Source organism: Pseudonaja textilis, chromosome 1 (assembly GCF_049901715.1).
Source record: "Pseudonaja textilis isolate UNSWEBS1 chromosome 1, rPseTex1.2, whole genome shotgun sequence".
NCBI classification, from domain to species: domain Eukaryota; kingdom Metazoa; phylum Chordata; class Lepidosauria; order Squamata; family Elapidae; genus Pseudonaja; species Pseudonaja textilis.
In genome coordinates this window covers 328,396,297-328,412,386 of record NC_141990.1, presented here as the reverse complement: position 1 = coordinate 328,412,386, position 16,090 = coordinate 328,396,297, and the positions used below count along the sequence as shown (strand labels likewise).

Here is a 16,090-nt window from a genome sequence, read left to right as displayed (position 1 = left end):
ATGTGTGGGTGGATTGTAGTCTGGATTTCCAGGAGGGAGGGGCTGCATTCCAGAGGGCAAAGAGACGGCAAAGCTTAGATAGTTTGGTTAGGAGAACGAGAATTAAGAAGGCTCCTCCCTACCAATTCTCTGACAATATCTGTTTTTTAAACTGCAAATAGTAATTTTAGTTTGACAAATGCTCTGTCTATAGGAGAGGAACAATAAAGGAAACTGCTCAGAATTAATTCCATTTTATTTCTTGGTTCTTGGGGCCTGACACTGTGCATGCTTATATCAGTCAGTTATTATTGTGGGGAAAGGGCAAGGAAGAGTCACAGTTTAAACAGAAGGAAGAAAACATTGTGGCATTTATGCACGCAAGGCATTGTGCATATTGTGCTGAGGGATCAGCTGCATTGGAGTGCAAAGGCGTGCAAAGCATTTAAAGACACATTGCAAAGAGTGCCGGCATAAACACAGCTTCCTCCTTGATATTCAGTGCAAACATAGCTACATCTTCGCTAGTAGCAGGATTGTTGTTGCGACAAAGCCCTCGCCTTGATTAGTTAGCCACAAAAATCAACATCCGGAATCTATCTATTCATCCTGTAATTTGTAGATGGACTAATGGCGATTATTCACAAAGGCTGTGGGCTTTCTCTGGAATCACTGATGTTCCTGGAAAAGCCATCCAGCTTTAGGAATTTAGTTCCGATTCTGGATAATGTGCAGAGGAAGAAAATGATAGTCCTGGTCATAGATTTCAAGATGTCTCTCTAATCTTCTCTTTCTTTTTTCTCTTTCCATTCAGCCTCTGTTGGAGGGCTGGTTCCTTGCCCTTTATAATGTTATCTACACATCGTTCCCAGTCCTGTGTTTGGGCTTGTTTGAACAGGTAAGTAACTTTGCATTATGCAGTGTTTTACACTGTATCGTTTTCATTGTAAGTTAAATCAATGGCCCCTGGTATGTTCGGAAATATCCTTTACCTCCCTAATGCAAAAGAGAGAGAGAGAGAGGGAGGGAGGGAGGGAGGGAAGGGAAGTGCTTCCCTGATTTAAAGACAACCAAGAAATATTCCACTTAGCTAGAATCTCAAATAGCCCAGTGTTTTTGATGTCTCCGATGAGGATAACTAGAGTAAATTTTACAGGAGAACCATATAGAAGACAAGTGGAAAGAAATGGCAGCATTTGCTTTGAGAAGCGACAAGCAAGTTTAGTTTCTCTAAATTTTAGCAATTTTAAGATGTGTGCACCAACCCCCAGTTTCCCCAGCAAGGACTACCTATAGAAAAAAAAACATTATTTTCTTCCAAGATGGCTTTTTCATTGCTCAGTGCAACCTGTGAGATTGTATAGTGATCTCCCTTCTAAGTTCGAATTAATTCAGAGCTTGTTTTCTATTTTCAAAATCGGGAAGCGTTTGCTAGATGCTTGCCACCTATTAAAGCATTTGGAGAATATGTACAAATAAATGAGATTTGTAGAAAAGTGTGAAGTGTGATGGTTAAGTGTTAAGATTGTCATCCAGGTCTCCTGTTACCCAGTGAACTATTTTGAGCCACTCTCTACAGTTTTCGGTTGAAACTTGGTGGGTGGTGCAATGAAGGGCAATGAAATGGCTCTGCCTGAAGGAGGTAGATCTTTGTTATGTAGAATAAACTGGCCCAGGCCTTAATGGCCTATTAACAAAGGTGTGAGGGGGACTGAGTTTCTGCCTCTCTAAGTTTCTACTTCTCTTTTAGGGGAAATATTCTGCCTTTTTAATATATCCTAAAATATTTCATTTTTCTAGGAGAGGGGTAGGTTTTAACTTCCAGCAGTTGCACACTCCCTCCCGACAGTATCTCTTAGCCCAACCAACCGAAGAGGTTTGCTGTGTAAACATGAGAATCAGATTATTGTGCAGGAATTGCTATCTATAACCAGCATGATTTGATTCATAAGCTACAGTAAGATCTGAAAATTGTAACAAATTTAGCAAATCAGAAAAAAAGGAAAAAAAAGAACTGAAATGTTAAAGCTTATGTTAAGAAAAACCCAAATTTAGGACATGTTATGAAGCTCATTAGTAAGATTATAATCCAAAACTCATGTTCATATTGAGTTAAATTCCAGATCAGATTTTTTAAAAACAACAATATGAATTTAGCTTTTACTCCCATAGCTTAAGTTGTCATACTTCTATGGAAGAAATTAATAAAAGGTAGTGAAAGCCACTTTGGTATATTTTGGAAGTTTTAACCATATTTTTTATTAAACACTATTTGCCTTTCAGCAAAGTGGAATGATACTACTTTGACAACAGAAGCACAGATGCTGTTATTCAAACAATGAAAATTGAGAAGAAATAGATTACGGCCTAATGGTTACTGGCATTACTTAACATTTTGAGGAAATCCCAAATTGCATAGGGCTATTCTTTTCGTTTGTTCTTTCTAGGGTAATTTTATGAAGGGTTTTTTTTTTTAAAAACTATGGCAAGTCTCTTGTGGGTCTTCCAATATAGTTTTCATGCATTTTCCACCTCAAAATGGGGAGAATTGTGGCATTTAATTCTCTTTCAGAGTCTTGAGGAATGAGTTTGGCTGTAGACCTGGGAGTTACAGTATCCATTTTGGAAATAGAGAATCTGGAGATCAGATTTCTGCCTTCTGTACCTGACATCACCAGCAGGGGGAAGCAGTATCCCTTTTGTGACAGGATTTTGTCCCATCTTCTTTTACTGAGGCAAAGATGGGAAATATTTGTTTATTATCCCCCCTTTATTACTTTTATAAATAATTCAAGGCAACAAACTTTATATAATATTCCTTCCTCCTCTTATTTTCTCCCATCACAATCACCCTGTGAGGTAGGTTGGGGTGAGAGAGAATGACTGGCCCAAAGTCATCCAACCGGTCTTCATGCCTAAGGCGGGACTAGAACTCACAATCTCCTGGTTTCTAGCCTGGTGCCTTAACTGCTAAATCAAACTGGCTCTATGTTATGCCCAACAGTTGCCTTTTTTGAGCAATATTTTCAGTGGTTTGAGTACAAAGGTGCAGCAATGATGTCACTGGAGGAGCAATGATGAATTCTAACTTTTATTTGCCATTGGTGGAAAGATTGTGACTAGGGCTAAGGTAAGATTAAGGGGTAAGCTTATCAGTGGTTTTAGCACATCTGTTTCGCTTTTTTGCTTTGCAAAAACTAGAAACCACCTGTTGCCACCAAGGTTCAGCAGGTCACATCTGGAGTATTTTGGGAACCAATAAAAAGGAACAGAAGATTGGGGGAAATCATTACATTGCACTCCTGTTTTAGAGTACAGGTAGTTCCTGATTCATAATAGTTTGTTTAGAGACTGTTCAAAGTTACATGGAATTAAAACAAGTGACTTATAATGTTTTTCACACTTATGACCATTGCAGCATCCCCATGGGCATGTTATCAAAATTCAGATGCTATCAAAATTCATTTATGACGGTTGCAGTGTCCTGGGGTCATGTGATCAGTTTTGTGACCTTCTGAGCACAAGCAAAGGCAATGGGAAAGCCATATTCATTTGACAACTGCTGTGCTTCATTTAACAATTATGGCAGCAAAGGTTATAAAATGGGGCAAAACTAATTTAATAACTGTCTTGCTTAGCAACAGAAATCTGGGCTCAATTTTGGGCTTGTAAGTCGAGGACTGCCTGTAATCTTATCCAGTGTGACTCCCTCCAGATGTCAACTCTGAAGCTGACCTGGCTGAAGTCATCTTTTCCTGCCTCAGAGTTGCCATGAACTTTGAAAGGGGGAAGGGAAAGGGGAAGCAGATAGACTGGCTACCAGTCAAAACAAAAGGTTTTCTTGTGGGAACCAAGGTCATCCCAACAGATGGCAAGTGAAGGAGTTGAGTGACCAAGCAGCCTCCCAGCTACCTTCATTGGACAATATGAATGGTGATACCTAGGGAGGGGATATTTGCTCTTTTAATTAGGAGGAAAACCACAGGAACCTTTAGAGTTGGTTTTCGCTAGCTGTGCCGATATAATTTGTCCAATAAACATGTTCTTTAAGGAATCTACCTGCCTCAGGAATCTACCTGCTTTTGGTGGATGTATTACTCGGAACTCTGACAGCAGATATGTTTAATCTACAACTGCCAGCAGTCAGTTCCACTGTTCCATTCCTGACTTTTCCCTCCTTCCTGAATTGCCTTCACTCTTTCTCTCATTAGGATGTGAACGCCAAGAAAAGTCTGCAGTTCCCCGAGCTGTACAAGGCAGGTCAAAAAGACCTCTTCTTCAATTTTGGAATATTCTTTGTGTCATTCATCCATGGATCCTTTGTCTCTTTGGTCAACTTCTACGTCACCATGTGGGCCATGGGGGACAGATCAGGCATCCGGGTCACTGGTGATTATCAGTCCTTTGGAATGGTTGTTGCAACCTCTGCCATCTTGACAGTTATGGCTGAGGTGAGTAACTTTGTGTGGTGGTAGAGAAGCTGAATGTGATAGAATTTCTCCCTGAATTCCTCTGGTAGTAGATTTAGAGCAGAGGCCTCCAAAAAGGTAGTCCGGAGTTGGCCCAAAATCAATGAACAAAGAGCTGGTGCAGGATTGTGCACAGTCATTCCAGGAAGTGCTGAGAAAGGGAAGAAATCCTTCTAGAAAGATCCTGTCTCTACTATAAACACAACACATGCTTTTTAAATATAAATTTAAGAAAACTTTGGAGAATAGCCTGACTCCCTCTTCTTTGTGGCAACCCCCGAGATATCGGACTACTGCTATCATGTCTCCCCTAGTCCTTCTTTTCATCAAACTAGACATACCCATTTCCAAGCAACCGTTCTTCATATGTTTCGACCTCCAGTCCCCTAATCATCTTTGTTCTCTGCACTCTTTTCTAGAGTCTCAACATCTTTTTTATATTGTAGTGGCCAAAATTGGATACAGTAATTGTGCATCCAGTTTTGGTGGCCACAGTATCGATTGTAGCTCAATTGTGGTTATAAGTCAAGGACTACCTGTAACGGAAAAAATGCACTTTGATGCCACCACTGTTGTGGACAGATTCTAAGAGACAGAATCCTACTCACCTCCCATCTGTTTCTGTTCGTGTGTGTATGTGTGTGTGTGTGTAATTTACTAAAACAGCTATAGAGATAGCGAATTCAGGAAAACCCATTTTTTTTTACAGTCTTTCTAAAACTTTCTCTTGATCTCAGAACTGTTAAACGGTTCCCGTGAAAGCATAACCTGAATGAAATGAGTTTGACCCTCTGCTTGACTGGGTCTATTTGATTTCCCCCTCAGGATTAGTTTACTACCTCAATTGACTCCATCTTAACCTCCCTTAAACCGGTTAAATGCATTATGAGAACAGGATCAGCATGTCTGACATCGTAGCATTTATTTTAAAGCAATCTACTACAGGGTGGAATGTGTGTATACATATACATATACATATTATATATATATATTTGTTTTCTTAGGTTTTCACGGGTACTTACATGTATGGTATTCAGCTTTGTTCGGGTAATTTTCCACGTCGTTATAATTGTGCTTTTAAAAGTTTAAAGTTTAAAAGCACAACTATAATGACGTGGGAAAATACCCAAACAAAGCTGAATTAGATAGATAGATAGATAGATAGATAGATAGATAGATAGATAGATAGATATAGACAGATAGATATAGATGAAGATATAGATAGCAGTGGAAAGGAGAGAGATATGCCCATGTTTTGTAGCCACTCTTTCCACTCTCCTCCGTGTGTGTGTGTGTGTAAAATTTCTTTCTTTCTTTCTTTCTTTCTTTCTTTCTTTCTTTCTTTCTTTCTTTCTTTCTCTGTCTCTCTTTCTTTCTTTTCTTTCTTTCTCTTTCTTTCTTTCTTCCTGCCTATAAATAACTCAAGACAGCCAACATATCCAACACATCTTCCTCCTCCTATTTTCTTCACAACAACAACCCTGTGAGGTGGGTTGGTGTGAGAGAGGGTGATTGGCCCAAGTTTTTCCCTTCTTCTCCCCCAAGTCAACCATTTTTTTAACCAGCACAATTCTGACAGTGTCCTTTTTTTCCTCCCGCCTTCCTTCCTTGCATAGATCATGCTGGAGATGAAATTCTGGACTGTCTTCTCTTCTCTGGCCATCTTGATCAGCGTCCTGCTTTATTGTCTTTTCACGTACATCACTCAAAACTTCCTAGCTTACAGAACCTCTCCCCAGATGTTCCCCTTTCCTGGTAAGTTACCTCCAGATGTAACTCTTGGGGGATTTCTCTTGCATGTGCAAATTTAAGCAGCAAGTTGGATTGCTTCCTGGGAGGGCTTGGGTCATACAGTATTTACAATCTGGTCCCAAGATGTTAAATAGAAAGAGAGAGAATACCTTTATTTTCATTGCATTCCACAAATACGATGAAATTTGAAAGCTACTCCAGCACAGTGCCCCAAACACCACATCACAATCACACTACAGAGTATTTTTTTTTTTTTAATAATAATAATAATAATAATAATAATAAACCTAGTCTTAAACCTATCTAAAACATTTAGTTTAAAAATGCCACTATATACAGGACTAAATCACAAATGCACTGTTTGATTCCAGACAATTATTGCCTTGGAAAAGAAACCGTTTCTCAGTCTATTAGTTCTCATTTTAAGACACCTATAGCGTCTCCCTGGTGGTAACAGTTCAAAATATAAAAGATCAGGATGAGAACGGTCTGTGGAGATTTTTAGTGCTCTAGAGAGGAGTCTGGTCTTCGCAATCTCTTCCAAAGAAGAAAGAGAGCAACCGATGATTTTTTGTGCTGCGTTTATAAAAGTGTTTATAGAAAAAGAGAATGAGTAAATTGGATCCCTTATTTATTTTCTCCCAGCATCTCCTATCTTAAAACCACAATATTCAACATCATATTAAGTCACACATCCCGCAACTCAGCTTTAACCTTCAACCACAACCCTACCTCAACCAATCCACCATCACCCAAGACTAGGCACGCACGCCCCTAACTACCTCAACTCCAACTACTGCTGGCCTTAAATGCAAGCTACTCAATGCAAGAAGCCTTGTAAATAAAATACCTGAATTTTTCCTCCTACTAAATATGGCTAAATTCGACATTATATTTGTCTGTGAAACATGGCTCAATGCATCTCTCCCCGACTCCATTACCACAGTAAGAGACTAACATGTTTACCGATCAGATCGTGAAATTCGTAGAGGAGGTGGTGTTGCTATCTTCTACAAAAAGTCCTTACATCTAAAAAATATCCAAGTTACCCAAGAGCTTGCTCTTCCTGAGACCATTATCTGTGAACTATCCTTAAATATCACAATTCGATTCTTACTATGTTACAGAGCACCTGATTATGACATCGAACATGTAAACAAGCTAAATACACTACTAACATGGGCAGCATCCTGCCCATACCCTTTATCTTTCTTGGTGATTTCAATCTGCCTCATATTGACTGGACCCTAAATGAATGTACAACTGAAACCATACATGCAACCTTTTACAATGCTGTTACAAATCTGGGACTGGAACAGCTAGTATCCAACAACACTAGACTAAACAACTGCCTCGATCTCATCTTCTGCAATAGTTTGAATTTAATTTACGGAATACAAACTAAAGAACCCTTTTCCAGCAGTGACCACAATATTATTGACTTTTGTCTCAACATACGTCCACACAAAAACCACCACAATGATGTGATCCCCAATTATAATTTCAAAAAGGCAACTATGATCTTATAAACAACGATCTCTCATCCCTTGATTGGCAATCTCTATTCACTGGATGCAATACTGTTGAAGACCATTACAACATATTTTTACTTGAAGTCAAAAGAGTCATCAAACTATATGTACCAACAACTACTCCCAAAACAAAAAAAAAACAAATTGCCCATAACAATAAGGAAACTTCAATCCAAAAGAGATCACTCTGGCGGAAAAACAAATCTGGTCACGTTGCCAATTTCAAAAGCCGATACAAAAATTTATGCCACCAAATAAAGACCGAATGCACCAATTATCACATTAAACAAGAGAAAAACCTTCTAAGCACCAATTCCACCAATGCTTTTTACAATTTTGTAAACAACAAACTAAAGATTCAAGGTCCATCCCACCCCTGATAGGACCTAATGGTAAAGACTGCAACTGACGACACCATTAAAGCCAACATCTTTAACACATTTTTTGCTCAGTATTTGTAAACAGCAATGGATCATGCCCAGCATTTCCTAGCCGAACCACAGATAACTACAGTGATCTAATACATATCGATTTTACAGAAGACAATGTTGAAAAAGCACTACGCAATCTAAAACCATCCCTATCTATTGGACCGGATGGAATATGTGCCTATTTCTTATTCTCTTAAAAAAGTTATCCACTGCCATAGCCAAACCTCTAAGCATAATCTTTGAAAAATCTTTCAGGACCAGTTCCTTGCCTAACCTATGGTCACAAGCCACAGTCATCCCCATCTTCAAAAAGGGAGACCCTTGCCTAGTTGAAAATTACAGACCAATCTCCTTATGCTGCGTCACCTGTAAAGTCATGGAATCAATTATTAACCAATCCATCATCCTCCACTTAGAGACAAACAACCTACTCTCCAATAAACAATTTGGTTTCAGAAAAAAACTATCCTGTAATCTGCAACTCTTACACTGCAAAAACATATGGACTACACAACTTGATCAGGGCAAAACAATAGATGCAATCTACATAGACTTCTGTAAAGCCTTTGATTCAGTGGTACATGACAAACTACTACTAAAAATAAAATCCTATGGTATCTCTGGACAACTGCATAACTGGATAGAAGCATTCCTGTCAAACAGACAACAAATGGTCAAAATTGGGAGTGTCCTATCAAATTCTGTACCTGTCAATAGTGGTGTCCCCCAAGGCAGTGTTCTAGGACCAACTCTCTTCATACTCTACATAAATGACCTCTGTGATCATATTAAGAGCAACTGCGTTCTTTAAGCTGATGATGTAAAGCTGTTCAATACCACAGACAATACTGCTACCCTTCAAGAAGATCTTGACTGTGTATCAGAATGGTCAAACAAATGGCAACTTCAAATCTCAACAAATAAATGCTCTGTCTTACATATTGGCAAAAAAACCGAAAATAAAATACAAGCTGAATAGTCAAGATCTTGTTGATGATCCAAGCTCTGTAAAGGACCTTGGAATACTCACCTCTAATGATCTAAGTGCTAGTGCCCACTGCAACTACATAGCCAAAAGGCATTAAGAGTTGTTAACCTAATCTTACGTAGCTTTTTCTCTGGTAATATCACACTACTAACTAGAGCATACAAAACATTTGCTAGACCAATACTCGAATACAGCTCATCAGTCTGGAACCCACATTACGTATCTGATATTAGCACAATTGAGAAAGTCCAGAAATATTTCACAAGAAGAGTTCTCCACTCCTCTACTCGTTGTAGAATATCTTATGCCACCAGACTTGAAATTCTAGAACTAGAAAACCTTGAATTACGCCGTCTTCGGTCTGATTTAAGCATGGTATATAAAATCATACATTGCAATATCCTACCTGTCAATGAATACTTCAGCTTCAACCATAACAACACAAGAGCACACAACAGATACAAACTCAAGGTTAACCGTACCAAGCTTGACTGCAGGAAATACGACTTTAGCAACAGAGTGGTCAATGTCTGGAATACTCTACCCGACTCTGTAGTTTCTTCCCCAAACCCCAAAAACTTTAACCTTAGACTGTCTACTATTGACCTCACCCCTTTCCTAAGAGGTCTGTAGGGGCGTGCATAAGCGCACCAACGTGTCTACCGTCCCTGTCCTATTGTTTCTTTTATTTTTCTTTTATTTTTCTTATATGTACTCATTTCATGTATTCATAATTATGTATGCACTTTTACTTATCTTGTAAACAATTGACAAATAAAATAAATAAATAAATAAATAAATATTAAAAAGAGGTGGGAGCAACCTAAGGAGGGGTTTGGTTGGTCCATCCAAAAGCCAAAAGAAAGATTGGACCATTTGTGGTCCAGTGTGTTTAAACTATTCTCTGCCTTAATGTCATTAGGTTGATTCTTACAACAGCACGCAGGTAGTCCTCAACTTACAACTATTCATTTTGTGACCATTTGAAGTTCCAATAGCATTGAAAAAAAAGTGACCTATGACCGATTTTCACATTTATTACCATTGCAGCATCCCCGTGGTCACATCATCAGAATTCAGACAACTGGCATGTATTTGTGATGGTTGCAGTGTCTCGGAGGGTCATGGGATTACCTTTTGAGACCTTCTGACAAGCAAACTCAATGGGGGAGCCACCTAACAATGGCTTTATTAACTTAACTGCTGCAGTAGATTCATTAAACAACTGTAGCCAGAAGAGTCATAAAATGGGGCAAATCTAATAAGCATTGTCTTGCTTGGCAGTGGAAATTTTGGGCTCAATTATAGCAATAGCACTTAGACTTATATGCCGCTTCACAGTGCTTTACAGCCTTCTCTAAGCAGTTTACAGAGTCAGCCTCTCCCCTGCAACAATCTGGGTCCTCATTTTACCCACCTCAGACGGATGGAAGACTGAGTCAACCTTTAGCCTGGTGGGATTTGAACTGCCAAATTGCAGGCAGCCAGCAGTCAGCAGAAGTAGCCTGAAGCACTGCATTCTAATTATGCTTCTAAGTCGAGGGCTAACTGTTTATTTGTATGCACAGCACACTGTTATGCAAACTCAAGTGTAAGGTTTATCAAATTGTGTGAATTGTCCTACTCAAAGCATCTTCCTTTCTCCTCCAGAGGCCACCAGGAATGCTCTGACTGACCCAACTGCTGTGCTTGTCATGTTGCTGTGTGTTGTGGTGAACATCATCCCCTCCCTTGCAGTCCGTTTTGTGTACAATACTATCTGGCCTCCGACTATGTCAGAGGTGAGTCCAGCTTTCCAAGGGCAGCAAGCATCAAAAGAGAATTTGATTGGTCGGGTTGCAAGGAATAGCGGAAGGAGAGTGACGGATGAGTGGCTTTGGCTTGATGAACCAGATGGACTAAAAAGACAGGCTTTTAAACGATTAGTGTGTTGCATGAAGCTATTCTGGTTTGATTCTTGATATGGTGTATTATGTTTGCTCAGAAGCTAGATAATGTCAGTCACCTTTTAGAGACACTGTGCAAATCTAGCCTTGATTTCTCTGGATTTGGGGCAAAAGTTGACTCATTAGATAAATGTCGGAAACTTTTTCACTTTGGTGTAACTGGGATTCAAAAAAAATGTACTACCAGTTCTGTGGGTATGCTTTGTGGGTGTGGTGTGGCTTGGTGGGCGTGGCAGGGGAAGGATACTGTAAAGTCTCCATTCCCTCCCCACTCCTGGGGGAAAAGTTACTGCAAAATCCCCATTCCCTCCCCACCCTACTAACCTGCTTTCCAGCTCTGTTCTCCTGTGCAGGGCAACCAAAGAAGACCCAGCTGGGACTCGGGAGGCAGAGTAGATGGGGGAGGGGCCAGGCAGAGGTGGGATTTGCTAGTTCTCCAAACTACTCAAAATTTCCGCTACCAGTTCTCCAGAACTGGTCAGAACCTGCTGAATACCACCTCTGGTGCAGCATTTCTCAATTGTGTTGTTTTCTTATCAGGGCAACCTGATCTACCAATTATGGGAAGAAGCATACTGTTTCCGCTTTCGCCTTTCAGCCCCAATCCAGGAGCCTGCACAGGCAGTTGCTTTCGCGACAAACTATTTTTGAGTTACACTTATGTTTTACCGACAAAGAAGTCTAGTCTTCCTTTATTTTTTTGTTGGTAAAACCTAAATTTAACACAAAAATAGTTTTTCATGAAAGCGACTGCCTGTGAAGTTTTCTGGATTGAAGCTGAAAGGTGAAAGCGGAAGCAGTATGCGCCATCCCATAATTGGGTAGACCAGGTTGCCCTGATAAAAAGCACTTAATCTTTCCCTTGGTATAGCCAATAGTGAGGAGAGCCTGTGGCTTAGAGGTTAATACATCTACCTAATATGCAAGTAGGCTGGGTTTGAATCTCAGAAGGGTATGGCTAGCTGATGAGAGCTAAATAGCTTGAGATAGATCTCTGCTAGTCTTCCTTTATTTCTTTGTAAGTAAAACATAAACTTAACACAAAAATTTCTCAACTGTAGTTGTGCTGTCCCAGCCAGTCTATGGGAATTGGATAGTTACTTAGGAATTATGAGCTGTCCCCTTAAGGGAATGCATCATGGTAAATGTAGTTAAAGGTATCCTGGGAAATGTAGTTCATGTCACGTGGCTACATCTGTAATCCTGATTGGTCACTAGTTTGACCCTCAATGGGTTGGAGGAGTTTTCCACATTCTTTGTCTGAACTCTCTAACTCATGGCAGCTTCTTTCTATCGCTACAAGATGGGTTAGGAGATAATCATCTTTTATTACAAGGCAGATAGACAAAGGATTGGTCATTAAAGAAGAACTTCATCACAAACATGAGTTATGAGGATACCTGATGAACCAATAAATGAAATTTGTTATGGATGTCTTGTTGAGTTACCTATCTGCATCTGTACAGCTTCAAACCTACCTCTGTGCAGAAGGCAGAAAACTAGAAGGCAGAAAAGTAGTAACTTTACAAAAAGCATTTGGAAGACAGCAATGGAAAACCACTTTAAGACTGTTGCTGAGAAATTACCACAGTCCAGAAAGTCACCAGGAAGTGTGTTTGCAGGGAGGGCTAAAAAAGGTCAAGGTGCTAACCACATCCATAGTTTGGGAAAGTGTCAGTTAGACTGAAAGGAGAGGGAGGGTCAAATGTGGACTTAGCTTAGCGTCCTTGTATAGCTGCAAAAGCAGTGGTGGTATTCTACCAGTTTGTCTCGGTTCTGCCGAGCCGGTAGCAGTGATGAGCAGCAGAGACCGAACCAGTTCTCTCCACCGCTCTGCTGTTAGGACCACCCACCCACCTGGGCTCCCATACTCACCTTTATCCTCTGAATTTGAAGCACAGCTGCTTTGCGCAGCACAGAAGAGTGCTGCGCAACAGCTGCTGAAGTGATCGGGATCGTGCAGACTTGCAGGAGATGAGTTAGAACGCCTCTGCACCTGTGCAAAGTGTGTGTTTGGCGCACGCACACAAAGTGTGTGCATGCGTGCAAAGCACACCCACTAAGCCACTCCCACCAAACCGGTGGTAAAAATATTTGAATCCCACTACTGTGCAAAAGGCATAAGTTTGACCTTCACCAAGATCCATGAAGCCTAATTTGGTAATTCCTAGGAGAAGTCTCCGGAGATTCCTGTAATTTTGGTAGCGAGCAAAGGAGTTGCTTTAGTGAATTATGAGTGGCTCTAGTTGTTTGCACCTAACACCGTGTAATACATACACAAAAGGTTAGAACTTTGGTCATGTACTTATGGCTACTATCTGATTTCTTTTGAGCCCCTGGTCACTAGGTTGATCTGGATTTGAAGGACAATTTACTTGCTAGGAAAAATCTTTGGGTTCCCTCTAAAACCTGCTTGTAACGTTGTTGTAGAGAGAATGTGCTATTTTAGCCACAGCAAACTCTGCATTCCCAGGAGGTATTAACACCTAGTAAGTAGACCCTTTCCAACTTGGAAATGTCCTGATGGAGTGAGAAACTTTCTCGATGCCCAGATTTGAGGGCATATAGGAGCTGTAGTTCATCCCAGAGGGAGGATCGTAGAATCAGGATCTAAGTTATATGCTGATCCATCTTCCTTCTTCCTTTCTTTTCAGATGTTTCAAGTCCAGGAGATCCAGAAGAAGCAATCGATGGTGGAGCTGACCTCTCACAACAGTAGAAATTCACTCCTGAGGCGTTCCAGCTATGCCTTTTCCCACAAGGAAGGATATGCCCATCTCATCGCCAAAGGAGCCAGTCTGCGGAGCAAGCGTATCCCCGTTCGCAGACAACTGAATGGCTTCTACAGCCCTGAAAAAGACAACTCACCGCCAACTGAGATCAACCCTGCTTCTAAAGAAGCTTCTGTGGAGCAGAAGGTCCAACTCATTTGAAGGAGACAAAGCCTGTTTCAGAGAACAGGGAGGCCCTATATTCCTTGTCCTGCCTAGGGGTGACTTTTGCCTGAATGGCACGATTTCTTCCTGAAACGGAGGCCTGCACTTGGCAGAAGCTTTCCATGGACAGTGCCTGTATGTCGTTCATGAAGTTCTGAGTGTTGAATCTGAGAGACATCTGATTGATCAGAACTTCGTTGATCAGATCTTCTCGTTCTTTTTTTCTGCCATATCCGAAGGTTTACTTCTACTCTGTGCAATATTCTTACAAGGGATAACCCACCTTGGCTAGGTTACATGGGGATGGTGGGCAGTCAGGGTCTACTGAAACTGCCATCCATGCCATCCGAAGAAAACGGTTTGCTCCGGTTCCAAATCTGGAAGGCTTTGCAGATCTCAGCCTGAAGTTCTCGTCTCTAGGCAAGTTTAAATGCCTCTGAACTGTGCAGGGTAGCTCCTGGTAAAGGAGAAAATCTTTGCTTGCAGAAAATCACCATCTCAGGCAGGAGGTCCTCTACATTCCAGTTATGGTAAGAGTAGATAGTGAATGCCGGAAGGAAGGCATGCCATAACTTTAAGGGATTTGGACTTCAACTCCCAGAATTCTTTGGTCACCGTGACTTTCATGATGTTTCAGAGTCTAAGAGGTTAAGCAGGTTTGCAAAGCCGAGTCCAAACACCATTGTACCAAAAAGAAATTTTTATGTCCCAAATCAGAGAAAAGGCTATGCCATCCAGCACATTCTTCATGAGGGTTTCCAATCAAAGGTCTCTGGAAGGTCCATAAATAGGCAATAACCTTCTTCTGTTTGTTGTCCCCAGTGCCTGGTGTTTAACTTTCATTTTAACTTGTGAAATACCAATTAATATAATTTGAGAAAGTACGCGGACAGCCAGATCTGACAGAATTACTACCTAATTTAGAACAAACATGCAAAGAGCAGGTTGCGCAGTGGTGAGATTCTGCCGGCTTGGACCTGTTCAGTGAACCAGTAGTTCTGACGATCAGTTTGCCCCACCCACCCGTCCCCGCCCTATCCTGTCCTTTATTTCCTGCTTTTTAGCTCATCTCCATCGTGCGGCACACCCCTTGCTGTTCTACTTACTGTTGCTGACTTGGAAGGTAAGCAACTGAGCTTCTAAATGTGCCATTTTCAGCGCTGTGCCTTAGGTGCATGTGCACACGTGAAGTGCGCGCTCACCGAACCAGTTGTTAAACCGGCAGCATCCCACCCCTGAGGTTGGGAGATCTGTGGAAGTTCCCCAACAATCAGTCCTCATGCCAACTGCCTATTGCCAGCATTTGGTATCTAGAGATAGACTGCTCCCGTTTATGGATAGTTCCTACTCAGCTATCATGGCTTTGCAGGCAGGGGGCAGACAATCAAAGTAATATGATGGCATAATTTTCAATCTACTTTTTAAGATTTATTTTAAAAAGTGGTGTTTCATCTACCTTTTCTAGCTGTGAGAAAGATGAACTATATGTGTTTACATACTTCTTTTAAAAATATAATAAACATATTTTTAAAAAACAATCCCCTTTTAACATTAAATTTGTTTATACAATCCTTCCTTCCTTCCTTCCTTCCTTCCTTCCTTCCTTCCTTCCTTCCTTCCTTCCTCCCTCCCTCCCTCCCTCCCTCCCTTCCTTCCTTTGTTGCATAATAAAGGACCAACATCCTTTCAGAAGTTGCTGAATAACCACTTCTAATACCCTCAACTGTCATGGTTTGTGGTTAAGGTTGCTGGGAGTTGTAGTTTAATACTTTCTGAAAGGTTATTGGTTAAACACCTTGCAATGTATTATTTGATTTATACTGGGTATCACATTGAGTGGATCTGCAGTGTTTTTCAAACTTGGCAATTTTAAGAGGTTTGGTCTTCAACTCTCAGAATTCATCATCATTGAGGTAGCTGGGGAGTTTGGCAATTGATGTCCAAATATTTTAAAGTTGCCAAGATTGAGAAATACTGCTGTAGAATGATATAGTTGCCATACAACATGAGCCACGGTGGTGCAGTGGTTAGACTGCAGTACTGCAGGTTACTTCTGG

The 16,090-nt window shown here is 40.8% G+C and overlaps 1 protein-coding gene across 7 annotated transcripts in view; it reads left to right on the top strand.

Moving 5' to 3' along the window:
* The window catches only part of ATP8B3 (ATPase phospholipid transporting 8B3), an 89,520-nt gene extending 73,949 nt beyond the window's left edge, over nucleotides 1–15,571 (top strand). For 6 of the 7 annotated variants that reach the window (XM_087922782.1, XM_087922785.1, XM_087922784.1 and 3 more), the window contains 5 exons: nucleotides 794–877; nucleotides 4,191–4,430; nucleotides 6,065–6,203; nucleotides 10,802–10,932; nucleotides 13,752–15,571. In XM_087922782.1, coding sequence (XP_087778908.1) covers nucleotides 794–877; nucleotides 4,191–4,430; nucleotides 6,065–6,203; nucleotides 10,802–10,932; nucleotides 13,752–14,030 — 873 coding nt within the window. In that variant the 3' untranslated portion in view covers nucleotides 14,031–15,571. The remainder of the gene's footprint in view (nucleotides 1–793; nucleotides 878–4,190; nucleotides 4,431–6,064; nucleotides 6,204–10,801; nucleotides 10,933–13,751) is intronic. The other variant, XR_015741323.1, reaches the window with a different exon arrangement.
* Nucleotides 15,572–16,090: the final 519 nt, after the last annotated feature.